Raw genomic sequence first — 16,233 nt, forward strand, 5'->3', positions numbered from 1 at the left:
CCCCCAAAGGCACCCAAGAAAGCTAAGAAGAGGGCCGAGGGGGCCAACTCCAATGTCTTCTCTATGTTTGAACAGGCACAGATCCAGGAGTTCAAAGAGGTATGTTGACAGAGTCCAGAAAGCCAACAAAAGCCACCTGTGGTGTGGATGGGCTGCAAATGGAAACAGCCCCCGGGGGGGGGAGGAGAGGAGCCGGGGCATTGAGAGAATGCTGGGCCCGTTCTTTTTTTAACACACCAGTGTATCCCAAGGCTGGGAGCATTCCACATTCTCGGAGATTAAGGCTTCTGGAAGCCAATTAAAAGGGGCTTTATTGGGGCTTAATCTGAAGCCTGGGCTCAGTCCTGGACACTGTTAACAATGCTGGAGATTCAGCGCTGGAACACAGGAGTCAGGCCAGGTGCAACATGCAACACAGAGGACATTTATACCACTTCTTTAAAAATGAAAGCCGATATTCTCAGGCTGTGGGGCTCAGAAGCCCGTTCCACAGTTTTGGAGCACCAAACTACCACTGATGTTTTCACTCTGAAGGAGAACAGCAGATTAAACGTATGCCAGCAGCAGCAAGTGTGTTCATTGTGAACCATACTTATGGGTATAAGAGGCTGGGCCTCTGCCCCAAAGCGTTGCCAGGTATCAACCTGTCACAGGGAAAACGTGGGATGGGGAAGAAAATGGAACCGGGGGTAAAACTGGGGAAGAATATATATTAATTTCAGTTTTTGTTATTATTAGTTACACGTTGTTAGGGGTGGTTACAGTGGGACAGAGGTTGTGCCCACCCTGATTGCATCCTGTTCCCCCCCCTTTAGGCGTTCACCATCATGGATCAGAACCGTGACGGTTTCATTGACAAAGCAGACCTGAGAGACACATTTGCTGCATTAGGTATGCATAGGAAGAGTGGAAGAATCCTTGGAAAGTGTCTAAAGGTTGCTCACTGGAGTTGGGACAAATGTTTCCTAAATAAGAAGTTGACTGCAAAAATATCTGTTGTCATTCTGTGCCCCGTTCTGTGTTCAAATTCTTTTCAGGGTCCGAATATCCCCAGCACACTGCAGAAAGCAAACAAAAGCAAATTGAAACTCAGAATGCAACTCCCACCCACCCAACCCCCAAAAATCTGAAGATCAGAAATGTAGGCATCTGATTCATTTGAGGTGCGAAGACCTGGGCTGTTGGGAAGTTCAGCCATTTATGTGATCCTTTCTGACTTGCAGAAGTTGTGACCCATCAAGACAAAAAGAATCCTGTTTTTGATGTCCCAGCCAACCACAAAAGCAGGAGGTTTCTCCAGCCCTCTGTGGGCCACCAGATGTGGCCAGTAGTTTGCCATTGGTTTGGTGGGCTTCCAGATGTGCAGGCCTGTTGTCACCACTGTAGGCACGCCGACTTCCTAAGGATAGTTGACAACATTGATTTTTCTCCATTTCTAGGACGTCTGAATGTCAAAAATGAAGAACTTGATGACATGATCAAAGAAGCTCCTGGAGCAATTAATTTCACTGTGTTTTTGACCATGTTTGGAGAAAAACTTAAAGGTGAGACTTGCGAGGAGAGAAAGGGCAAGACTGCATGAATGAGTGACAAGCAGCTTCTGGAAAGAAGCCAACAGTGGCCTGAGACCTTTCAGCGCCTGAGAAGGGATATCAAAAGCTGCCCTTGCCTTCCAGTGCCTCATTTGCTGCCTTCCTCCTCATTATTGTCGTCAGCTACTACCACCTAAATTGGGAGCACCAACAATCTACCCTATCCTCTTTCTGCGCTGACTGCATTTGAAGAGGATGGAGTGGGAAGGAGAGGCCTAGAGTGTCTTCCAGGAGACGCTCTAGCATCCAGCACTCTCCTTGCCTCCACTATCTCTTCCACTCTGTTCCTATCCTATCCATCTTTTCAATTTGGAAGGATCAGCTGCAGTGGCAATAGTAGTGGACAAGGCAGACATGGATAGTGGTGTCCACGTCCACGTCTGCCTCGTTCCAGTAGACCACTACTTGAGACAAACACCTTAGACCATATCATGGGCAGACTGCTCCGACCAGGAGCATCATGGCAGATTATTCTGGAATAGTCCACAGAAGGAGGTTTATATTTCCGAGCTTCTCCCAAAGCATAAGAAATTCCAGGAGCAACACTCCACAAGTCTTAATTTTCCAGGGTTTTTCTCTGACTTTTAGGTGCTGATCCAGAGGAGACTATTCTGAACGCATTCAAAGTATTTGACCCAGAGAGCAAAGGCCTGAAGGCAAACTAGTAAGTGGACTCTATTTTGGAGATACAACAGCAGGCTATCCCCAAGTAGAAAACAGTCCGAGGAACACCTCCCTCCCCATCTGCCTAACTCCCAAAGGTAACATCTGCATATAGTAGCCATCAGTGGTGTTACATGGGCACTGGAGATCATTATTTTACATCAGAGGTGGCCAAACCCTGGCTCGTGAATCACGTACGTCTGTTCCAAATATAACGTGCAACTCACAGAAATGTGTTGGCTGAACTCCTTTCTGCATCAGTTAATATAAAATGTAAATTAAAACTTTTTCAAGCTTTATCATTATTTACTGGGTATAAACTGAGAGTCCACTGGATTAAAACACAAGTTTAAAGTTCATAGTGAGTAAATATATTTAAGAATTTAAATGCTTCTTAAATACTGAGGCTCTCAAAACATCTGAAGTTTATCATAAGCGGTTCTTGTGTTAAGCAAGTTTGGCCACCTCTGTTATATATGATTATTATCTTAATGGAATTCTTTTCCCCCATGCCTGCCTTTCAATGCAAAGAGGCAGCACAGTTTGTTCCCCGTACCTTTAAATAACAGAATGAAAAAGTCCTTGTTTCCACTTCTCCTGAAGTGCCCAGTACTAAGAGATGGGAGAAGGCAGAAATATTCAAGGAGATTTCTCTTTTCATCCCCCTCCCCTTCGCTTTGTCTGCAGCATTAAAGAAATGTTGATGACGCAAGGAGAACGGTTCTCACAAGAGGAGGTAAGAGGAACCTGTATTGACACTACAGATACAAAATTGGGTTAATGGTCATTGCCTCTCTTCTCCCTGGGGAATATGCTAGATAAGTTGCAGTCTAATATTGTACATCAGTGGTTTCAGACCACACTGAAATATCTCTATTCTATCAAAGTTATAGCCAAATAGCCAGCAGGGGGCAGGACAATGGTGCGACACCATGCCCCCCACCCAGAGCATTGTCCCGCCCACTGTGTGGGAGGAAGTCCATCATGGGGTGACACACTGGCCTCCCACACAGTGGCTGCAAACCCCAGTGATGCCACTGAATGCTTCCCAAACTTTAGCATCTGGACCCATTTTTTAAAATGACACTCTGTTGGGACTGACCTAGTTTTAATGAAATGCTTTGTTTGTATAGTTTGCCAGGCCTTCCATAGGGGCCAAGGCACGTTTGCCTACTTGTGAGTTGTGTACATGCTGCTCGGTTTCCATAGGGCTGAATACTTGTCAGCTGAGTACTTTCCTTGTCAGTTTCACAACCCATCAAAAACTGGGTCGCTACCCACTGGTGGGTCCTGACCCACAGTTTAGGAATCACTGCTATACACCATTCACTAAGACAATGCGCTTAAGTTCAATGTTTTCATTTTTTAAAATTACACATCAGAATCACGACATCATAAGAAACAACAAACTGACCGTCTGGAAGTTTGAATTGATCAAGGTTGCAGTCCTGCTTACCTGGGAGGGAGTCCCACTGAACTCAAAGGGACTGACTTCTGAGTAGACATGTATTGTGCTGTCAGGGTGTCAGTTGCACCAATTAGGGCTGCAGAGCAGTAATCATCGCAACATGACAAAACTCAACAGACATCTCCCCCCCCCCCCCCATTACAGATTGACCAAATGTTCGCAGCTTTCCCTCCAGATGTGACCGGCAACCTGGACTACAAGAATCTCGTCCACATCATCACACATGGAGAGGAGAAGGATTAAGGGGCTGGGAGCATGGGTTGAGAAGGAGTGGCAGTGGTGCTTCACAGTGGAGCTCTTACCTCCACCCCCTTTTCGCCCGTCTTCTTCATTCATGTTGGCTGGTAATGTGCACCTGCGGGCCCTGGATGACATGTCATCCTGGTCCATCTTCTTCACAGAGGGAACTCAACTGTACCTGGAGCAACGACTTTTCTAAAATTTTATCTTTACTAAAATGCATCTGTTTGCAAAGAGAAAATCCCTGCGTTCCTTTTTGAATGATTATTGGTGTAGTGCCATCCAGGTACACAGCACTTCATATGGAGTAAAGGTGACAGATCCCTGCCCTGTCAGGCTTACAATTTATAAACTGGCACAAGGGAGAGCTGGGAGTTGGCAGTGGTAAACAGAAGAAGCTGCAGTGACTCATTCGGTGTCATGTGTGTAAATTTATTTACAGTTGGGACTAGCCTAGAGCAGTGGTTCTTAAACTTCCCAGGAGATTTACTCCCAGGGTAAGTCTTTGCAGGGTCGGGGGCAGCAAAGCGATTCCCAGGATCACGCCCCTGCAGGGAGAGGGGGGGCTATTTATTCACAAACCATGAGTGCTCCCAGGGTCCAGGGGATGCGGGGAGCCCAGCCCAGCGCTTGCAGGACTCTCCGCAGCTTTTAAACAGTGAAAGTTCCAAGCGCGATCAAACTGGAAGTGGAATTTCCATGAACTGAGCTGGGCTCCCTGCATCCCCTGGACCCTGGGAGCACTTGTGGTTTGTGAAGAAATAGCCCCCCCCCCCGCGGGGGTGCAATCCTGGGGATCGCTTTGCTGCTTTCCCCCTGCCTCCGTCCCATAAAGGGAACGGGGCATCTTTACACAAGCTGGTGGGTCGCGACCCACCAGTTTGAGAACCACTGGTCTAGAGGCTTCTCAGAAATGGGGGCACCCTGCTCCAGACCACAGTTCGCTGCCACAAGACGTGGTTATGGTCACTAGCCTCAATACATCCAGATTGAGCAATGCAACAAACACTGGGAAGAGGCTCAGGGCAGATGGAAGGGCTTTTTCGATTGCACAAGAAGTGCACACTGAAGCTCTGCCCGCCAAACCAAGCCTCCTACCACTTCTTGTCTATTTGCATTGCTGCCAGATACCAGGGTCTGGGGGTCCCGCGAGTACCACCAAATGCAACCTGAAGTACCGCCAGTAGTATAAGTACAACCACTGGTTGAGAAACACTGGTCTATAACATGGTGGAATTATTCCTAAAGTCCAAAGTTTTGAACATTTTGACCTCTAGTTGTGTCACCACCACCCCCAAGGGTGTCACCTGGTGCGGCCTGCCCCCCCCACCAAACCCCCTCTACCACTGGCTGGTAGAACATGGTACATGTACACACACTGCAAAAGATGTTCACGTCCTTCCAGAGTCGGTCAACTGTGTAAACACAAGGGAGCAAAACTGTTTGTCACGAGACATTCTTTATGCTATGCAAAGGTAGTCCATTTTTGGAACCATTATAACCCTTTTGATACAAAAAAAAAAAAAAACATCAGGAAGAAGGTTAAAAACTCCACATGCTCCACCCCAGGTGCAGTTTCATTTCAGCCCCGAGAGAAGCTGCACGGACTTTTTCTTTTCTCTACTGGAAGACGGTGCGACCCTTTCCGCAGAGCTGCTCCGTACGGATTTCTCCCTCTCCAGGTTCTCCAGCACCATGTTGCGCAACACAGTGTGGTCCAACGGCCCATCCACTGTCAGAAAAGACACAAGAATTTTAGCAGAGCTCTGCCAAACCCTGCCCCTTGCCTGTGGATAAGGAATGTAGTGGCTGCTGGGGTCCACTCCTGAAGCTCGCACAGTTATTTATCAGGACCCTATGGAGGCCTCTCCTGGGTTGCACCACACTGATGACTCACTCTGTTGGCCTCCACAAGCCTCAGAATGGCCCGCAGAAGCCTCCGGAACCTTTTTCCGGTCAAACCAGAAGTTAACTCCAAAAACTGGAAGTAGCTTCCCAAGGTTTCTGCAGGTGATTCTGAGAACTGCGAAGGCCAATAGAGTGGGTCTCCAGGCTGGCGCAACCCAGGAAAGACCTCTGGAAGCCTGTGGCCTCAGCCAGTTTCCTGGATAGGCCAGCTGGCCAGCGTGCAGACAAGCCTGCAGCCTGAAGACCAGCCTGCAGCTAACAAGTCTGCAGAGAGGATCATGCTCAGTAGAGTCATTTCCTGCTGGGTTGTATGGGATGTCTTAAATCCTGCCCCTCTCCCCAATTAATTGCACTAGTTTTCAAAATAATTCCAGTTGATCCCCAGTTCCCAATTTGCTGGAACCAATGGCCTGAGGGATGTTAGGTGGGGACCCAGCTTGAGTTCCCCCTCTCAGCTCTGGCCAAAGGACAGACCTGCAGGGAGAGCAGGAGCCACACCAGCCAACAACACCTCTGTCTCTGCACAGCAAGAGGCCAGAGTGGGTCAGAATCCCTACTCCCTACTCCCTTCAGGTTCATTCATGCTGGCTACAGACGACCTTCCTCCCCTCCCTCTTTTGCCTCGCTCACAATGGCCCGTCCGCTGCCGGTCGCGTACACCTCTGTTTTGCTCCCCCTGTCTATAATGGCTATGAAGGGGAGGGGCCCCTTGCACAGTGCAGGTGTGGCTGTCTGCAAAACTTAGTGCTTTGCACCCCCTCTAGCTACGCCACTGGCCACTGCAGTTACTTACAAGGCTCTAAAACGTCCGCAAAAGGATCGGCAGTGAGGGTTGGTGGGGTGATTTTAATGGGCTCCAGCTTCTTCAGGAAGGCAGAACCACCCAAAAACGGGTTCAAGAGAGGTACAGAGTCCAGCTCTCCCTCCACCTCCTTGTAGCGCAAGAAGGATTCTATCAACAGAAGGTCATTGCTCTTCTTCTCTAAAATACCTAATGGGAGGAGAAAATGAGGACAGTGTTAGGAAAGCATCTCTCTCTCCCCTTCCTTGCCCAAAGAAATTGGCAGGCCAGGAGCATTTACTCTCACTGGCAGACAGAATTCTGGGAACAGATGAGCAGCTTGTAGAACGGCACTGAAGCCAGAGGCAGCCCAGTCATGAGAAGGGACGGACAAGCTCGGGTGGCAAATTCCAAGGAACCAGCAGTCAGCAGGATGTTCTGCTATTACTCTTTCCCTTCTCATGGCTCACAACAGCACAAGGTGAAAACATTTTGGCAGCCATTAGGGGGCAGCATTTTCTCAGCAATTCACTCAACCTTCCAAGACACTCACTGAAGTACTGCATCAGGTTCTGGTCTGTGATCTCCCCAGTCTCGCCCAGGTGCTCCATGATTTTGGTGGCATCGCAACCAGTTTGCTTGAAGAGGAAGTCCACTGCTTGTTTCAGCTGGTCAAGAATCTTGTTGCTCTCCTTCAGCTTGTACTCATTCAGGTTAGCCTCTTCAGTGGTCTTCTGAAGTTTATCCTGTGGGCCAGACAAGAGGCATCAGGGCTTTGCATATTGCACAGAGTACAGTGCAGTGGAAGAACTGAAGGCAGCCCCATCACACTTGCATCATCGCACACAGTCTGCTTTCTGATGCTGGGAGTAAATCTTTCCAGCATCCCCAGTTGAGTCAGAAAAATCATTCAGATCGGCCTTCTATCACCATACCGTCTAGCCCAGAACTGTCTAACTGATAACAGCTCTTCAGGTGTCTTTCAGCAGGCAAAGCATGGAAATTATCAATGAACGACAGCCATTGACTGCAACCAGAATCTAGGAATCTCCACCTCCACCTTTGCCAAACTGCAACTGAGATAGTCCCCTTGTACCTCAAGTTCCTTCAGGTGGCCATGCTGAATATCTTCTGCCTTCTTCTGCTGAGATTTCAGTTGACTGATTTCATTCTGCAGGAAACAGAAGCACCCAAAGTGGAAGGTTGATTTTAGCCAAGCAACTGTGAATCATTCATTCACCTATCCTGGTCTTAGGTGTCTCAGATCATGATCCTTTGCAGGACATTATACATTATAATGCTATGGGATCCAAGCTGAACATCCACTGTACATAAGAACATAAGAACACACCAGATAAAAAGAGACCTCATTCTGGTGCCCTCCCCTGCACCTAGCCTTCTGACATAGCCCATTTCTAAAATCAGAAGGTTGCACATACACATCATGGCTTGTAACCTGTAATGGATTTTTCCTCCAGAAACTTGTCCAATTCCCTTTTAAAGGCATCCAGGCCAGATGCCATCACCATATCCTGTGGTGCCACATCCCGTGGCACTGTAGGTTGCACAGATCCTATGGACTAAATGTTTAGTTGGTTAATCCATTGAAAATATCATAGTGGACTAAAATGGTACCTCTGATTAACTGGGCAGCTTTTTATATGAAGTTATTAAATTCACACAGGAAGGAATACCTCTTCTAAAATGATGGCTCACATTCTGAACACCAGACAACAGCAGCAAAGACTAAGGGCCCAATCCTATCCAACGTTCCAGTGTCGATGCAGCGGCAATGCAGCCCTAAGATAAGTGAGTAAAATTTCCCTTACTTTGAGGAGGCCTCAGTGGTCCGTCCCCCCCCCATTGACACTGCAGAATGCAGTAGATGCCCCATTTGCACAGCTACATCAGTGCTGGAAAGTTTGATAGGATTCGGCTCTGAGTTTGGAATCTGGGTCGAATCATGGAATTCCAGTTAGGGGTCATCTGTTCACAGACTGGAACTAAGGTTTACTGAACTCTTGTGGTTCAGATCCTGAGATTTCCTGACTACTCTAGGCTTGACTACACATCCAAACAAGACATTGCAGTATATTAGTTTGGTGGTGTTTCAAAGAGCCTCTGCACAGGTATGAAAAAGACTTGGTACCTGCTCCAGTAGAACACAATCTAGAGTTCTGGGGATGGATTTGGCAGAGAAATGTCCAGGCCCATTAAAACATGTTCCATGTGAAATCAAAGGGTTAGCCCTGGGGTCTGCAACCTGTGTTTTTAGAGCCGCATGTGGCTCTTTCAGTGGTCTGCTGCAGCTCCCAAGTGGGGGCTGGAAGTGGGGCGCCTTCCCCATGGCCGCCGCCAAGCCAGCCCAGCCCCGAGGGCGCCTCTCTCGGGCGCAATGTGCTGCGGGCGCTGGCTGCTGGTGAGTGCGGGGTCGGGGCGCCGCCCTCGCCCACAGCAGCTCCTTCGGCAGGCAGGGGTAGCGGCGCTCTCCCGCACCTGTTCTCCGCGCCCCAGTGTGAGCAGGCGCTGCGGGACAGGGCCGCTGGTGGCGGGCGTGGGGGGCGCTTTGCAGGGACCCCTGTGGCTGGGCAGGGAGAGCTGGCAGTGCTGGTGCGGCTCAGCGGGGAAGGGCATCAAAGAAAGGGGCAGCAGCACTCTCCCGCACCTGCTCTCCACACCCCACTGCGAGCAGGCACGGGGGGCAGCTGGACACTTCTTCCCTGCGCCCTTCCTTCTCCCTGCAGTGGCAGAGGGCTGAACCACGGGACAGGGCCACTGGTGGCAGGCATGGGGGGTGCTTTGCAGGGACCCCTGTGGCCGGGCAGGGAGAGCTGGTGGTGCATGGGGTCAGCGGGGAAGGGCAGGTGAAAGTGGCAAAGAGGGTGACAGAGCACCTCTCTGTCACCCCCTTTGCTAAACTAATTACTATGTAAAAATACAAAGGCATTTCTGAGGCAGATAAGCTGCGCTCCGAAGCTTCCTCCAACCCCTCCCCACAACTTGGAGTGCTCAGCCCGAGTTGCGCATGTGCCTCCCCTGCGCCCAGGCTGGGCTCTTCTCACCCTGGTGCCATTCCCCCCCCCCCCCCCGGCACAGAGCAGGCAGGGAGATCCTTCGGCTCCATCCCTCTGAGTCTGGCAGGCTTCATTACGCCCTTTGCCTTAATGTTGCCCCCCCCACTGCAGAAGAGATGGGGTGACCGACCCTTGAGCTCCCTGGAGTGCGCCTGCAGGGAGTGCACACTTTCCTGGGAGTAAACCCCATTGAACTGAATGGGACTTACTTCTGAGTAGGCATGCTTAGGATTGGGAGCCGACTCCGTAATCAGCCCCTCTGGCCTTCGTGAGATTTCTCTCCTGGTCAGTGCGCCTGAGCATGGAAGTCAGTCCCTCTGAAACCGACAGGGCAGACTTCCCAAAAGAAGTCTGAGGGTGGAGGATGCGATCCTAATACTACACACACTAACTAAGGAGGAAGCCCCATGGAAATCAGAGAGGCGCTTACTTCTGAGTAAGCCTGCATAAGTCTTCCCATTGCTTCGATTCAGCGCAAAGCAGCATCTGTTGGGTTTTTTCCCCTCCCCTGACTCCACTTTGGAGTCAAATGAAATCCCATTGATTTTAACACACTAAATGCAGTGTTATCTTCATTTTAGATGTCAAGAGGCTTTTTGGCTCCCGAGGTTTTCTTTTCTCCGGAAAACGGGTCCAAATGGCTCTTTGAATGTTTAAGGTTGCCACCCCTGGGTTAGCCCATCCCTACCTAAATGACAGGGATTGTAAGTAATTGGACCCAAAATATCTTGCAATATCTCTTTTGGCCACATGGTGGCAACAAAAAGATATTTTTTCTGTAGTGGCACAATTTGGGGATTTTTCAAGTCAATGGTGATATTTTATTCAAAAATACACAGTCCCAGCTATATAAGCCGAAGGACTAGTGTGGGCAAGAAGAGCTGCAAGATGGCAGAAGCGCTTGGGTGCAAGGGAAACGCACTCCGGCAGAAGGAGCAGGGGAGGAACGAACCTGGATGTCCTCGATCCTCTTCTGCAGTCTCTCCATATCATTGTTTAGTTCAGTGACGTAGCTGAAGTAGGCAAAATTCTTCTCTTCCTTCTCAACGAAATCCTCCACCAGCTGGTTAATGTCACCATTCTCCGTCAGCTTTAGCAGGCGCATGTAGGCGACTTCGTAGCTCTCAAAGCTCTCCCCTTTGCTCTTCGCACGCCGCCTGGCCTTCAGAGCTGCAAGAAATTGAAGAGGGGGGCGAGGCTCACAGTTCAGACACAGGGCACTGTGATCTAACCTATTTTTGCAAATGTAAATACTGGTTTTTTTTAGCTGAACATCCCCCAATCCATCCCCCAATCCATCCAACAAAGAACTGTATGCAGACAGCTTTAATGCATGTGTGTGCCTTGCCCTACTTTGCAAGTGATGGGTAGCTCCAGGGGCACATTGTCTATTTCTCTTGTTTCCCTCTTCCTTTTAAAATCAGAGAGTAGGACATGGAGAGAGGTGGGAGAATTCCCCCCCCCCCGTCAAGCTAGGTAACCACACCTTAGGTAACTACCCCAATCAGGCGCATGGATGGGCCAGCCCTGATCAAAGGTATGTTTTAGGGCAGAATTCTTGGGCACCTCCACCCATGCTCCATTCCCACCCCTACCTCCAGTTCTGTTCATTCAGTTCCAATACCTTCCTCCTTTTTAGCTTGCTCCTCAAACTCCGATCGGTCCACCAGTTTGATCAACATAAAGGCCTTCAGTTTGGTCTCGTGATTGTAGATGCGCTCCAGCTCCCGGAACTCAATGTTAAACTGCGCAATGTCTTTGCAACGGCGTTCCTTCATGGCAGAAATCCTGGCGAGGGCTTCCACCCTATGTGCAGATGGAAATCACAGGCTGAGCCCTCTAAGAGGGCAGAGCATCACCAGAAACAATGCAAGGGAATCCATGTATGGCTTCCACCAGACTTGAAGCTCACAGGATCTCTGTTTCTGCAGCTAGAGCCATGTGCAAAATTGGTGGCAGGTCCAATCATTTTACCCCACCCTATGAGCCACACCTTGGGATGCCCTGCATAGGCCAGTACAATTTGACAGACAAGTTACTAAGGATCAGGAGTTCAAACAAACCGAAAACTTTCAACTAGCCAGCAGAGCTGCACAAAGACCTGGTCAAGAGCAACAGCTCAATATGCTTATTTTACAAGAAAGAAACACTGAAGTGGAAAGAGAAGCAATTTGCATATCAGGGGATTGGGCAGGGAAGTGTCACTTTTAGAGTGAACTTTTAGAACTTCAGAGTTCACCCTTAGCTGTAACACCCTTGGAACTGAGTGGCAGTCACATGAAACACGTCACATGTTGACATCATTGGTCACTCACTTCTGGGTTCAGAGGTCATCGCAAGCTTCCAAACTGCAGACCTTCTCACCTTTGCTCATAGGCCTGCGTTGACTGCTCAATAGAAACTTCCATGATCTTCTTCTGCTGCTCCAGTTTCTTATGCAGCCTGGAATAGATGTTATCATAAACAGACTTCTGGCACTGTAGGTTCTCTATCTCTTCACGGAGCTTGGCATTTGTGGTCAAGATGGTGTCAAAGTAGACTGTCACCTAAGCAGACAAGGTGTAGATTTTTTATTTTTTTTACAGGTATTTCTATACCGCCTTTCTTGGTCCTCAGATTTCTCCTCGGACTTTATTCAAGGCGGTTTACATAGGCAGGCAATTTAAATGCCCGTAGGGATTTTTACAATTTGAAAGAAGGTTTCTATCTTTCAAGAAACCACAACATTCAGATGCTTCTTTCTTGATCTGGCTTCACATTCTGGCCTCCATCCTCCCATGCTCAGAGCAGATGGAATAACTCGGCTCAGCTTGTCAGCTGCTTCAAGGTCGCAGGGTGCCGGTGGCCTTGAACTGGCGACCTTCGGATGTTATCTTCAGGCAAATGGAGGCTCAACCCTCTAGACCAGACCTCCTGCCCGGAGGGCCACAGCCCTCCCAAAGGCCATTCCTGGAGCCAAAAGGAGACTGACTCTTCTAGATTTGTAGGGGCCAATTTTACTTCTGCCTCAAGTGTTGAGGAAAATCAGACAACTAAAGTCAGAAGTAATATTAGTAGCGTCACGGTGGCCAGGAAGGCCGTGGTTTCCAGATTTAATTAACACAATGATAGAGGAGCCACGGGAGATTCCTGTAAGGCCAAATATCCTGTCACAAGGGTCTCTGTTTCATCCACAGCCTCAATAACTCCAACTAGTATGGAAGTGGAGAGGCTAGAATTGCAGCACCTAAGAAACCGTAGTCAGGGCATCATTCTCACGAAGGGCATCAACAAGAAAGGTGTACAATAGAACCTGGAAAACATTTTATTCTTGGTGCGTTTCTAAAGGGTAGTGTCCAGCTGTGGCCAGGTGGTGCGTTTCTAAAGGGTAGTGTCCCAGAGGCCAGGGCTAGTTGGAGTTTTTACAAGATGGATCAGAGAAAGGTCTTCATATAAGTATATTGAGAAGACAAGTGGCAGCGCTTGGAAGTACTTCAGGCGCAGGCAAAGGGGTAGTTATATCCACAAACCCCCACGTCAAAAGCTTCCTTTTTGGCCCTTCCGGCACTTTGAGGCTGCATGTTATCTTCACAACAGCCCTGTGAGATAGGCTGAGATACGGTCTGATCCAAGGTCATTCCAGTTAATTTCATAGCTAAGCAAGGATTGGAACCTGGATCTCCCCCATCTAATAAGTCTCACACTTTTACTACACTGGTCTCCCCAGCTTCATGTCTTGTTCAGCTAGACGCCATCACCACATCCTGTGGCAAGGAGTTCCACAGACCAACCACACGCTGAGTAAAGAAATATTTTCTCTTGTCTGTCCTAACTCTCCCAACACTCAATTTTAGTGGATGTTCCCCTGGTTCTGGTGTGATGTGAGAGTGTAAAGAGCATCTCCCTATCCACTCTGTCCATCCCCTGCATAATTTTGTATTTCTCAGTCATGTCCCCCCTCAGGCGTCTCTTTTCTAGGCTGAATTTTTCTAGGCTGGATTTTAAGACTGTTATGTTACAGCAGCTTTAATTGGCTTACTCCTTTCTAACTGCATAATGCATTTGTTTTTAACACTTTTTTTAATTGCCAACTCAGAAGGAGACAGACTTTTGTTCTCAGTAAAATAAGTAGGTGAAAAATACGTGTGTTTGTGTCTCCGTGTGAGAGAATTGTTTGTATGTGGAGGGGGGGGGGTGAATAGAAAAGCAGCACTCACGTGATTGAGACGGTTATCCAGCAACTGGATCTGCCTGTGTAGCCATTTTCCATCATATTCCTGTCTCAGTTTTATGATCAAAATCTTTTGCTTTTTAATTTTTTTTTCTAGTTCCATTACCTTTTTTTCCGGAAAGAGACAGACATTAGTAGCCTTATACTCCAGATAAGAATTCAAACAATTTCTTTTTAAAAAGGGGGCATAAGCAAAATTTAGCTTATAGGTAGATAAATATGCTATTGAAACATATGTGTACCCAGCCTTATTAAACACAGTTTCGAAAAGGCATGTAGTTCATTAGCCATCTACATTAATAATAACAAATAAAACAGAGCAACATGAAATAAAGCAGCCCAGGCTGTGTTAAGACTCCAGGACAATAAAACCAGGTTTTACTTTGCACTCAAGGGTACCATCCTGCATTCTAAGGATGCCAGCTGGAACACTTTAGGGTTAGATGTCGTTCCCCTGTACTCACATTTCTTGGAGACTTAGGGCCCAATCCTATCCAACTTTCCAGCTCCAGTGCAGCTGCAATGCAGCCCCGAGGTAAAGGAACAAATGCTCCCATACCTTGAGGAGGCCTCTGTGACTGCCCCCCCACCGCAAGATGCAGCGCAAGCCCCATTGATATAGTTGCACCAGCCCTGGAAAATTGGATAGGATCGGGCTCTTAGGGCCCAATCCTACACAGTTGCAGCTCCGGCGCCAAGCTCCAGCACCAGAGCTGGGTGTCACAAACATGCCGTAAGGTGCCAGGATAGGTACTATCAGTCCTCTGGCAATGTGGAAATCAGACTTGACACTTATCTAGCAAATGTCTAACACCCCTCACCTTATCATCAAGTTCAGCAATCAAGGCTTTGGTGGCTCTGATGAGAGCATCATATTCGTCTTTAGTCTGCAGGAGGAATTTAAGTTCCATGCAATTCCGGTCATCGATGAAAAGGTTTCGGGGTGACGTTGTGAGACCCAGGAGTAAATTAATCTCATCATGTTCTTGTTTCAGGGCATGGATTTGTTTCCTGTGATGAACAGAGAGAGAGAGAGAGAGAGAGAGAGATAGAGAGAGAGAGAGAGAGAGAGAGAGAGAGATCAACTGCCAGGGACCAGGAAAAAACTGCAAGAACACCTCTAAGAATACCTCTGTGTATCTCTAATTATAGTATAACTTTCGGAGGGCTTCCAATTAAAGCCTCACACAGACAGGCCTTTTTAAAACTCTGCCTGACTTACTCCTGGTGGTACAGCTGCTGATGGGTCTTGACCCCAAAAGACTTCCGGCTTTCCACCATGATCCGGAACTGTTGCTGCAGCTTCCGCATCTCAATCTCCGCCATAATCTCTTTTTCCTTTTCGGTATAGTCTGAACTGTCGCTCCTAGAGTGGGATGTTCTCCGGCGCTGTGTAGTGAGGTTGTAGAAAGGGGGACAAAAATTAAAAGACAAAGATTGTGTTTGAGAAGACCTGGACTTCAGTTCTTGGAACTGCTGTACACTCCCCACCAGCAAAATAAATTCAGCTGGGCTGGCGGGAGGGAGGACCACCCATCCATGAAGCCAACTGTGGCTGCTTTGGGCGGCAAATTGGCAATGAGCACTCAGCTCCCCTGTAATGACTAAGGGCCAAATTGTATGTAATTTTCCAGCCCTGGTGTAGCCATGCCAATGGGGTGTACACTGCAACCAGTGATGGGCAGGTAGTTATGGAGGCCTCCACAAGGTAAGGGAACTTTTGTTTCCTTGCCTCGGGGCTGCATTGCAGCTGCACCAGCACTGGAAAATTGGATAGGCTTGGGCCCTAAACTAGCTACGTGTATTTTAACTTTGTCACCACTGAAATGCAGCCACGAATCAGAAAATGGCACCATTCAGATCACCTTCCCTGATTTGAACCAGATTTGCAGACCTGATTTGGAAAGCTCACTCATGCAGTTTTGCCCATTGGGACACAATTGGGAGCTACACCTTGATTAAACAAAGAGGTGATGCAGTGAGCTGTGTGTACAGAGCGATGGAGGCATGCTCGAGCCTTCAGGTTTCTCCTGAGTTTGGAGCAGGGGAGGCAAAAGATAGACTGGGATCTACAAGTAGATCTCTGGATAATTTGCAGTTGGTCACTCAGGATTTCACTTGGGCTGCACAGATCTGTCCTGAAAGAATATGGATAGTGCATGGGGGGGGGGCCACTATCAAGAAGGCTCTGCTTTGAGGGGAGGCCAATCTGTCCTCTGTGTAAGAGGGCACTTGAAGAAAAGGGTCATCGGGTGATCCCAAGTGCTGGAGGGGGGGGCTCATATAGGGAAAACACA

The 16,233-nt window shown here is 48.4% G+C and overlaps 2 protein-coding genes across 3 annotated transcripts; one reads left to right on the plus strand and one right to left on the minus strand.

Annotated features, from left to right (window-relative positions):
- Positions 1 to 3,966, plus strand: MYL2 (myosin light chain 2). 2 transcript variants are annotated; one of them, XM_066609703.1, is made up of 6 exons: positions 1 to 99; positions 816 to 891; positions 1,440 to 1,544; positions 2,181 to 2,256; positions 2,943 to 2,991; positions 3,868 to 3,966. In XM_066609703.1, exons 1-6 carry the CDS (start codon positions 64 to 66, stop codon positions 3,964 to 3,966), a joined length of 441 nt encoding a protein of 146 aa, XP_066465800.1. In that variant the 5' UTR covers positions 1 to 63. The 2 variants fall into 2 exon arrangements, with proteins under 2 accessions (XP_066465800.1, XP_066465801.1); XM_066609704.1 differs by lacking the exon at positions 816 to 891 and having other exon boundaries at positions 16 to 103; positions 1,410 to 1,544.
- A 1,574-nt stretch (positions 3,967 to 5,540) lies between these two features.
- CCDC63 (coiled-coil domain containing 63) lies at positions 5,541 to 15,277 on the minus strand. Its single transcript, XM_066609993.1, has 10 exons — positions 15,159 to 15,277; positions 14,758 to 14,947; positions 13,923 to 14,042; positions 12,091 to 12,272; positions 11,351 to 11,532; positions 10,649 to 10,896; positions 7,749 to 7,823; positions 7,206 to 7,398; positions 6,665 to 6,862; positions 5,541 to 5,695 (listed from the first exon to the last, which is right to left on the minus strand). The coding sequence occupies exons 1-10, from the start codon at positions 15,260 to 15,262 to the stop codon at positions 5,541 to 5,543; spliced, it is 1,647 nt and encodes a 548-aa protein (XP_066466090.1). The 5' UTR covers positions 15,263 to 15,277.
- Positions 15,278 to 16,233: the final 956 nt, after the last annotated feature.

Source organism: Tiliqua scincoides, chromosome 14 (assembly GCF_035046505.1).
Source record: "Tiliqua scincoides isolate rTilSci1 chromosome 14, rTilSci1.hap2, whole genome shotgun sequence".
NCBI lineage: Eukaryota > Metazoa > Chordata > Lepidosauria > Squamata > Scincidae > Tiliqua > Tiliqua scincoides.

Coding starts and splice junctions, on each gene's coding strand:
- MYL2 (XM_066609703.1), top strand. CDS start 64: ATGTTTGAACAGGCACAGATCCAGGAGTTCAAAGAG. Junction 100..815: donor AGATCCAGGAGTTCAAAGAG/GTATGTTGACAG, acceptor CCCCCCCTTTAG/GCGTTCACCATCATGGATCA. Junction 1,545..2,180: donor GTTTGGAGAAAAACTTAAAG/GTGAGACTTGCG, acceptor TCTGACTTTTAG/GTGCTGATCCAGAGGAGACT.
- CCDC63 (XM_066609993.1), bottom strand. CDS start 15,262: ATGGCGGAGATTGAGATGCGGAAGCTGCAGCAACAGTTCCGGATCATG. Junction 14,043..14,757: donor TTGCTGAACTTGATGATAAG/GTGAGGGGTGTT, acceptor CCGGAAAAAAAG/GTAATGGAACTAGAAAAAAA. Junction 11,533..12,090: donor ACGCAGGCCTATGAGCAAAG/GTGAGAAGGTCT, acceptor ATCTGCACATAG/GGTGGAAGCCCTCGCCAGGA.